The 9,795-nt window shown below is 34.7% G+C and overlaps 1 protein-coding gene across 1 annotated transcript; it reads right to left on the bottom strand.

The window, feature by feature from the left end:
* Nucleotides 1-7,491: 7,491 nt before the first annotated feature.
* On the bottom strand, nucleotides 7,492-9,480 carry LOC112422822 (titin homolog). Its single transcript, XM_039827050.1, has 2 exons — nucleotides 8,211-9,480; nucleotides 7,492-8,165 (listed from the first exon to the last, which is right to left on the bottom strand). Exons 1-2 carry the CDS (start codon nucleotides 9,478-9,480, stop codon nucleotides 7,492-7,494), a joined length of 1,944 nt encoding a protein of 647 aa, XP_039682984.1.
* Nucleotides 9,481-9,795: the final 315 nt, after the last annotated feature.

Below are 9,795 nucleotides of genomic sequence, written 5' to 3'. Positions count from 1 at the left end.
TTATCTTTAGATTTGTTTAATCCAATCTGTGTATCGGTTCCATGGGAACAGGATAATAAGTGACGTGCTTCTATAATTTAATCGGTCCTTATCTATCCATCCACGATACCCATGTCAAGTTTGAACAAACACTCAATTATTATTACCCATCAGCATGCAATGCGGATCCCACTTGGAGGTGGGAATAGGTCAGATCGTTCATCAGGAGCCTATAGCTCAGTCTATTGAAAGCTCGGTCCGACCTAACTTGTTTAATAAACAGGTCAGGTCGTTCTTCAGGAGCCTATAGCTCAGCCTATTGAAAGCTCGGTCCGACCTAACTTGTTTAATAAACAGGTCAAGCATGAGCTTTTCAAAAAGCTTATTAATTTAAATGGGCTAGGCATAGGTTTATAAAAAAGCCTATCAAACCTATCAGACCGACCTGTATATGAGTATATTACAATTTCCCATATTTATTATTTATATAGTAATATAAAAAAAAAAATAACAGTTACTTCAAATTTTCTTATTAAGTTGATAATTTTTTTATCACATTGAAGATTTTATGCATTTTTTTCTGTTAAAGTGCTGATTTTGTTTTTAGTTTCTTACTATTTGGAAACTTGTTAAATCATATCTAAATACTCATATTGTTATTTGATTTGTATGAACTTTTGAGGCTTGAGACTAATATGCCTAAGGTTAAGAATGATTATCAGATTAAGTTTGAAATCCTTCTTGTCATGAGACATGATTATTCTTGAGTTTCTATCCATCTTTAAATTTTACGATTGTACTTTATTAGTTTAATTTGTATCTAATTAATGTTTATCTCTACATTAAGTACCTTGCTCAAATTGAAAAGAAAGAAAAATGGATGAATAAACTCTATTTGAAATTTGTAACACAAACTAGACTTTTAGACAGGCTAATAGGCTAGACCAAGCTTTTAAAAAGGTCAGGCCAAACTTAAAATAAAGTATTTGACAGGTAAAAGGCCAAGGCTTAGGCCTTAGATTTTTCAACTAGGTCAGGCCTATTTAAGCAAAGTTCGGCTCGGCTCGGCTCATTCCCACCCCTAATCGAACTTCAGTGCCTTTAACGTGTGGAAAGGCATGTGACTTTGGATGTTTGTCGACCATTAGATCAATCATACACGTAATGTTTTGCCATGTGGTATCTTTTGTTAATAAAAAAGAAAAAGAAATTGCATTTTCATCTCCACGTGCACAATGGGTTCCTTCCACACACATCATCTTTCAAGTATTCACCAGACACCTTGGAATATGAACACTGCGGCCGGTTTGAAGGAGATTATGATTCTTCGACGGTAGGAACCCACCATAACCAAGATCGGCGTCGACGGGAGAATATGGGTGTATGAGAAATACCAATAAGACGGTGATGGAAGGAGATAGGTGTGATGACGAGGAAGGGGCAAAGTGCGGCAACGAGTCTGGATAGAGGTGGTCATCAGAGTAGATGACTAAGATTTGGTAGATGACCGGTGTTGGGAGGGAGAATACAACTTTTTGTAGTTTATAATCTTTTAATCTATACTTCTATAACTATTAATAAAGGCAATACTTGATTTTAGTGTAGCCTATTTTTTTACCTACTTTACCCTTACAATTTGATTGTTTTTCCTATACCACCCTTCATGGTTAATTAGCAGTAACCGTGACCGGTTGGTTAGACGGTTTACAATTAACTACTACCATCTCATCTAATTTGGTGTATATGTGATTCACAAAGAAAAAACTCATGAGAAGAGAGACGGAGAGAAGAATAAAGGAGTTTGGTAATCTTACTCATTCATCATCATTGTAAGGCCACAAATTGTAATTCTTTCCTACAAGAGTGAAAAACTCATCCTACAAGAGTGAAAAAGTCATACAATAAAAGTAAGGTCTATATATATTTTGATAAATTCATTCACACAAATATATACGTAGAAATTTTATTACAATTTGTAAAGTTATTTATTTATTTTTTGACAGAAATTTGTAAAGTTATTTTTTTTGTAAAGTTATTTTGAAGCCTAATTAACATGAAGTGTATATTGCATACACGACCATGCTTTTGTTGGTGTTGATGGCATGTCGCTTCTTTCTCTGCAACCTATCTTTTGTTCCTATCCTTGATACACAAATACTTTCAAATATGTTATTTTATTCTTGGTTCATTTGTATTTAATGTATTTTTTTTTTCTATATAAATTTATATGCATTCTTTTATACATAGCAAAGCAATGAAATGTGTAACCAAAAAAATACATAGCAATGTTAAAATATATGCACACATAGGACAGTGGCCGCAACAAGTTTTTCCTATCTCTTCTTGCTTTATAATTTGTTTCATTCTTGGTTTTCCCTTACCAATGTTATCCTTGGAAAGTGATCATTATTACACTTGGTTTTGAAGAGATGGAGAAAAGGTGAAGAAATAGGAAAGGGGTGGGGCATCAAGGACATTTTTTCATCTGCCAGTTTAATTTTGTTATAGGGAAATGGAGACATTTCGATGGCGCTTGAGAAGTTACAAATTCATCGGTGCAGGGGGAAATGGAGACATTTCGATGGCGCTTAAGAAGTTACAAATTCATCGGTGCAGGGGGACTAAGTCATCAATGGCGTGCTATGTCAACGTAGAGGAGCGAAATCTTCCATGTTCTTTCTTCTCTCTTTCAGGAAAGGTATATACTTCTATTCTCTCAATATGTAAATCTTTTTGTCTAGGTTACATTTTTTAACATGTTTATATTTGTTTTATTATGTCGGTGGTAGCAGACACGCCATTCTTGATGATGTCATAGGTATTGGGATCACATGGGCCAATGAAGATTTTATTGTGTCAACCTTCATATCAACTGTAGTGAAGGTAATTTTCATTTGGTAAATTGCAATGCTAATTTATGTAAATAAAAAGCATGAATATTAGAGTTCTCAAAAGCTTTTACTATTTTCTAGATTGATTCCACATCAGAAAAAAAATATCACCAGATTGACCTTCTTTTTTATATATACTTTTTGGGTGCCTTTGTTTAAATTGAACTAAAGTAGAGTAAAAATGGAGAAGATAAAGGCGTAAAAGAAAGCAAGTAGGTCGTTTGTAGCCTATGATTGAGAGGGGTATAGGGAGAGGGAGAGATAGTAATCGTGAACAGAGAGAATGAAAAAAGAGAGTTCCCATAAAAGGGAACTCGAGAAGGAGAATGGTGTTTTCCCCGCATGATCATCGAAAACATTGTTGGTGCGGCAAAATGTGTTTCATCCATGTTTTGATCAGTTTTACTTTTTTACTTGATAACTTTTCTTTTAATCGTTCCTTTATTCTTTACGGGGGTTGATTCTTTTATTATGTTTGCTTTCTTCATGCATGGGTTGTTTAATCTAAGGCTTTGTTTGGGAGTTTGGAGGGGAGGATTTTGGAAAAAAGGAAGGAGCAAGTGGAAGGGAGGAGAGGGCTTTGGAGGTTAATTTTTTACTCATAATAAAAAAATCCCCCTCATTTGGGAGAACTAAAAAATTGTATTGGGGGAGGGTTTTGGGGGGTTATGGAGAGTTTATATGAATTTTTCAAATTCAATCTATGTTGTTATAATATTCTTAAAATTAAAAGTATATTAATCATAAGTATTATTTTATCATTCTCTAAAAAATTGTTCTTTCAAAAAATGTGAATTTTTTGTCCATTTTTCTATATATTTCCAAAACCCCAAAGCCCTCCCCTCCCTTCCCCTCCAAACTCCCAAACAAAGCCTAATTATTTCTTCAATTTGCTTTCTTCCGGTGTAGCCTATTTTCTTTTACCCATTTAACCCCTTATTATTTGTAAATATTCCATATAAAATAAATGGTTGGAAGTAAAAAAATATTCAAGGAAGTTTGATTATCATATTTGAAAATAAAAATGTAACTTCTTTCCTTTACAACCTTTTTGTCATTGACCTTTATTCGATTACAACCTTTCATTACAATTTTCCCTTCCACCATTTTTTCCCAGCACTACCATTTCTTTTCATTGATATTCTTAACCTTCCCACTAGCGTCCAAACGGATACTCCCGTTCCCGTCTGTCCGCTCTTTCTACTGCGCTAACGCATGTATACTTTACTTTTTTTTTTTTGCATAAATTAAATTTTGTATAGTTTGCAATTCACAAATATAAGAACTAAAAATCTGATGAGTATAGATTTATTGGTGTCCTTTTTTGTTTGCGTGTTGCGATAGAATATGTATACAATATATTTACCCTTCTTTGTATATTTTAATTTCAACATAAATATATACGTATGTGGATGACATGAAATATGCATTCCCAGTTATAGCACATATTAAAACAAAGATAATATAACCACATATTAATATAAACACATATTAAAACATAGATGAAATGAAAATTATATTTGAAATCATATTCAACATCATAAATTCAGAAGCATTAATAATAACATTGTACTTTTATCATCACTAATATTTCATTTGTCGTCATTGATGGAATTTGATGGGAAGGCCAAACATGAAATTAGAATCAGAAGTATGTCTCATTTCCCTGCATTTTATTCGATAAAGGGATGTACGAAGAATTAGCTGCAATTCTTAAAAGGTAATCAACTATTTAAATTTTGAATGATATTTTATAGCCTTTTTCATGTACAATTTATTCTTTTCGGTTAACGACTAATAAAAGTCATCTGTATCAAATGAAATGCAGGGAAAGGAGACATGCTTCTGATGCTACTTTTATGTTTGGCCTTCCATCAAATTCCACCAATGACGACAAATGAAATATTATTGATGATAAAAGTACAATATTATTATTAATGCGCTTCTGATTTTATGATGTTGAATATGATTTCAAATATAGTTTTCATTTCATCTATGTTTTAATGTGTTTATATTGATATGTGGTTATATTATCTTTGTTTTAATATGTGTTACTTATCATGACCATATAACTGGGAATGCTTTCATGTCATCCACATACATATATATTTATGATGAAATTAAATTATACAAAGATGGGTAAATATATTGTATACATATTCTATCACAACACACAAACAAAAAAGGGCACTAATATTTGAGAAAGGCAAACTATATATTAATTTATTTTATGCAAAAAAAATAGGTAAAGTATACATTCGTTAGCGCAGTAGAAAGAGCGGACAGACGGGCACTCCCGTCTGGACGCTAGTATTAATAAAGGCAATACTTTTTTTTTTGTGTAACCTTTTTGTAAAAATCCTAAATTGCCCTTACACGGTTATTTATCACATCTGTTAGTGATACAAAAAACTGCTACCTTTGTACTACAAACTGCCGCTGCTGCACTAACGGCTATAAACAAGGCTTTATTCAATTGAATAGTTTTCCAAACACAAAATTTATTCAAATCTACAATTTTCGTCTACACTTTTTCATAGAAATTCCTCACAATCTAACCTTCTCTGACTGACATGGAATGAGGTTTGCCTATTACACACCTTCAATTTTTATTTCTTCTTATAATTTGGAATTGCATACTACATGTGTCATGCTACATGCCATTACTTTACTTCATCCATTTCGAGATGAAAATGCACAGATTAAAATATAAAAGGTTCAACTCATTACAATTTTTTTTTTTAAATAACAATGTACAACTTTCTATCCTTTTAAACCAACACAATTTAAGAATAGAAAGAACATGAAGGTGAGAAAAACACAAGAAGGGGGGGTTGAATTGTATTTTCTTCTTCTCTTAAAAATTCTTCTTCTGGTATTACTTCAGAAGCTAGTTGAGAGTGCTTCTGATGTAATGTTCAGAATCAGATATGCAGCGGAATAAAACAGAGCAGAGAAAAGAAAGAGAGACACAAGCAATTATCCTGGTTCCTTCCACAATCCGGAAGTAGTCCAGTCCCCCTTGCATTTCCAAGGAGATTTTCACTAATAATCTCAAAGATTACAAATGCTCAATACTCTCTTAGTATGAGACTTCTCAAATGCTCAAGCACGCAGGCGAGAGACTTCCAATGCTCAAGCACTAAAACAAGAGTCTTCTAATGCTCAAGCACGCAGGCAAGAGGCTTCTAATCAAATAGAAATACACAGAAAATGTTTGACTTTGAACACTTGATATACAATCAGTGGTGTTCACAATACAATGCAATAAAGACTCTAGACTTAAGAATTTCTAAGATGTATCAAATCAGTGCAGAAATTCAAAGTGCTTTGTAGAATCAAATTTGGCAGAGTTTTGGCGCTTTTTAACTTGTGTTAATGTCTCTCTACAATCTTCAAGTCTTCACTCCTTTATATAGAGGTGTGAAAGAGACGTTGAGATTTTTAGCACGTCTAAAGAGTCGTTGAGTTCCTTTGATCATCCACCAGTAATCTTTTGCCTGATTTGGGTGTAGTCCTTTGAAGAATCAACTTCAAATTCATTCCCATCTTGAAGGAACATTTCTGCAGGCAGAGCTGTTGTCTTGTCTTGTAGCGTAGACAAAAACAGAGTAGTGGAGGTAGTGGTTGTACACTTGTACTTTGTCAACTCTGATAACGAAGGACAATTACCCAGTGCTTTTCAAAAGACCGTTGATATATCCCTTTCAATTCTTCGTTCTCTTAGACAAGGTTGAAACGAAAAACAGCTCCTTTGAATCGTCAGTTTAAATTTACTGATTACTTGTAGCTTCTGGTGATGATATAACTTCTGATGAAATCTTGCTTCTGATGGTCTTCTGCTTCTGATGGTCTTCTGCTTCTGATGACGTCATTACTCCAAAGGCACTTGTTACTTCAGAAGTACTTCTTAGCTTCAGACACAGTTTTCTTCATATGCTTTGAATTCCTTTTGCTCTCCATTGTTCTTCCAAGAGCTATTGAAATTGAATGACTTTGCCTATGGTCCTGTACACTTGAACAATTATTAGCAATAACCAATTGACTATTTTTAATACCTTGTTATCTTCAAAACTCATTAAGGTTTATTGTGAAACACATTTTGTTCCAACAATCTCCCCCTTTTTGATGATGACAAACAATAGTATTTAAAATGTTCAATTGTTGTTGATCTAATTAACAAGTTGACTACCAGGTATGAGGTTTGTAAGCTCCCCCTGAGTTCTATACTCGTTAATTAAATTTCAATAAAATGCGCACAAGATAATGAAATTTCAGAAGTATTAAAAAAATACCAAAAGTTTAGAAAATGGTTCAGAGCAAAAAGTTAACTTAATCAAGTTAAATTAATGGGGCTCAGAGCCTAAAAATACTATACAACTACTCCCCCTTTTGTCATCAAGAAAAAGTAAATAAAACAAAAGAAAGAGTTTGTGCAATCAATGAGAAAAACTGTAAAGATACACATTTTAGTATAAGTATCAGAGCATTAAAGATTGACATAAATTGTTTCAGAAGCAAATGAATGATACATAACCAGCAAGTTAAGATACATGATCAGAGCAAGTTAATACTAATTTGAAAAACAAAATCTAAACAAGCAAAAAAAAATGGTGTGCTACTAAGGTTTGGCTAGTTTAGAGACTTGTTCCATCAAATACTTGATTTGCTCAAACTGATTCTTCAATTCTTCTGCTTGCTTATTCACAACTTCTTCCAGAGTATCAGACTTCTGCTTAACCTTCTGAACTTCTTCATTCTTAGCCTTAAGCCTCCTTTTCATCCCTTGAAGAATTATGTCACCTCTTGAGACATAGTCACTTTCTGGAAAGAAAGGAGCATTAGCTATCAGAAGTAGAGAGTCTTCCTCTGTCTCTTTCTCAGCTGAGTGAAGATCTTCCATATGCTTCTTAAGCACTTCAGCTTGAGTTGTGATGCATTTTTCACTTATTAGTTCCAGCAACTCAGCAAAATCTTTCTTCAAACCAGCTTTCAGATTCATCCATTGATCTTCATAGTAAATTGAAAGTGAAGGCACTTTTCTGAGAAGAATAAGTCCTTGAATTTCATCACTGATCTGTTGAAGCTCTTCATCAATGTATTCAGACTCTATAATGTTATCTGGGATGGGTATAGGTTCTGGAATGGGTAAAGGTTCTGGAATGGATGTTGTATGAGCTGGAGATGGTTGGTCAGAAGTAGTGTGTTGCTTAGGAGTTGTTTCATTATGAGTTGGTGATTGGTTAAGATTTTCTGTTTGTTGTTCAGGGTTAGTTTGGGGTAGGTCAGAGGCAACTTGTTCAGGAACAGTTTGTTCAGGAACAGTTTGTTCAGGAACACTTTGCTCTTGGTCAGAAGTAACTTGTTCGAGAACAGTTTGTTCAGGAACATTTTGCTCTTGGCTGGTTGAGATTTCAGGTTGGGGATATGATTGTTGATTTTCTAATACAGTCTTTTCAGGGACTGTTTTAGAGGCCTTTGTAGGGGTTGGTTGCATCTCACCTCCTAAATGTTTTTCTAGGTTATGAAGGGTTGAGTTTTGATGTCGGGGGTCTTCTGAAGTGGCTGCTTCTGAAGCTACTTCAGAGGCTTTTTGTGGTGTTGGATTGGTTTCTAGGTGTTGGATATTTAAAGGTTCGATGATAGGTGGTTGGAAGAAATGATCAGCAGACAATTTCTCACAGATTTTTATCCTCTGTTGAGAGAAATTGATTTGCATTTGATCATAGTCTGGGATATCAGAAGGGGTTGTTTTTGAAGGTTTGAAGTTTGGTAGACATTGTTTTATGTGCTGACTCAGAGAAATGTCATCTGAGTCAGTGGAGGATGATGATGAAGAGGGTGATGATGGAAGGTTAAAAGTCTGAACATTGAATTTAGCTTTTGGATCTGAAGAAATACCTGAAGGATGAGCTTCTGATCTAGTAGCTTCTGATACTGGTTCTGATGGTTTTGCTTTTGAAACATTCTTAGCTTTCAGTGCTTCTTTTAACAAAGCAGTTCCTTCCTTAACTGTCTGTTCTTCAATTTCAGCAGCTAGAGAAGCAATCACAGCAGCTTTCTCAGCATCCAGATTATACCCTGCTGCTTTGAGTTGTTCATCTCTCTTCTTCTTGTAGAGTTCAGCCATCTGCTTTCTTTTGGCTAACTCATTAGCATCAATTTCCTTAGTCATTTGTTCTTGCTCAGGGGTGAGTCTAAAGCAAGGCATCTCCAATGACACAGGCTTCGTAGCCTTCTTCAGACTAGGGTCCTCTTCTTCCCTTCTTAACTGTTCAACAGCTTCCTTGATATGCTCCTGAACACTTCTTTCTCCCTTAGCTCGTTTGCTTCTGATAGCTTGAAGAGCAGCTTCCCTAGCAACATCTTGAACCTCTGGCTCTTTGTTTCTCTTCTTCTGAATAACTTCCTCAAAAGTAGAAATAGTTGAACTTTCAGTCTTGACAGTTTTAGTCCTCTTGGGTTTAGGTGCTGCAACACCATCCTTTTCAGCAATCTTTGATCTCTTAGAAGGTTTTCTTGGAGCTTCTTCTTCTAAGTAATCTTCCTTGGTTAAAGTTTTGCTCTTTGTCTTCCTGCTCTTGGCAACAGGAAGAGCTCCTCCATACATCTGTTATGGTACTTCCTTCAAGCTGATTTTGACCTTAGTTCTTTCAAAATGCTCCCTGATGTAGTGCATTTGAACATCCAAAGGGTCTTGTTTGCAGATTGGAGGAAAATCAGTCATCAAGGCTGATTTAGAATCAGATACTGTCATATCTGTGCTTAGCGTCTTATAGTCCTTTACACTAATCAGATGCATGGACTTTAGAGTTTCTCCATTGATGATTTTTCCTGTTACAGTACCCAGCTGTTCATCAGTGAAGAAATCCACTTTCTTAAGAAGGTTGAGAAGACCTCCTTTATGAAATATTTCAGAGAGAAG

The sequence above is a fragment of the Medicago truncatula genome, chromosome 6 (genome assembly GCF_003473485.1).
Source record: "Medicago truncatula cultivar Jemalong A17 chromosome 6, MtrunA17r5.0-ANR, whole genome shotgun sequence".
NCBI lineage: Eukaryota > Viridiplantae > Streptophyta > Magnoliopsida > Fabales > Fabaceae > Medicago > Medicago truncatula.
The sequence above is the reverse complement of the archived record's forward strand: the minus strand, read 5'-3'. Positions and strand labels throughout refer to the sequence as shown.

Bases quoted from the DNA above. Each gene is read 5' to 3' on its own strand.
- LOC112422822 (XM_039827050.1), bottom strand. From the start codon at position 9,480: ATGTATGGAGGAGCTCTTCCTGTTGCCAAGAGCAGGAAGACAAAGAGC. The intron at 8,166-8,210 runs GTGTTCCTGAAC...TTCCTGAACAAG, and splicing joins TACTTCTGACCAAGAGCAAA to TTGCCTCTGACCTACCCCAA.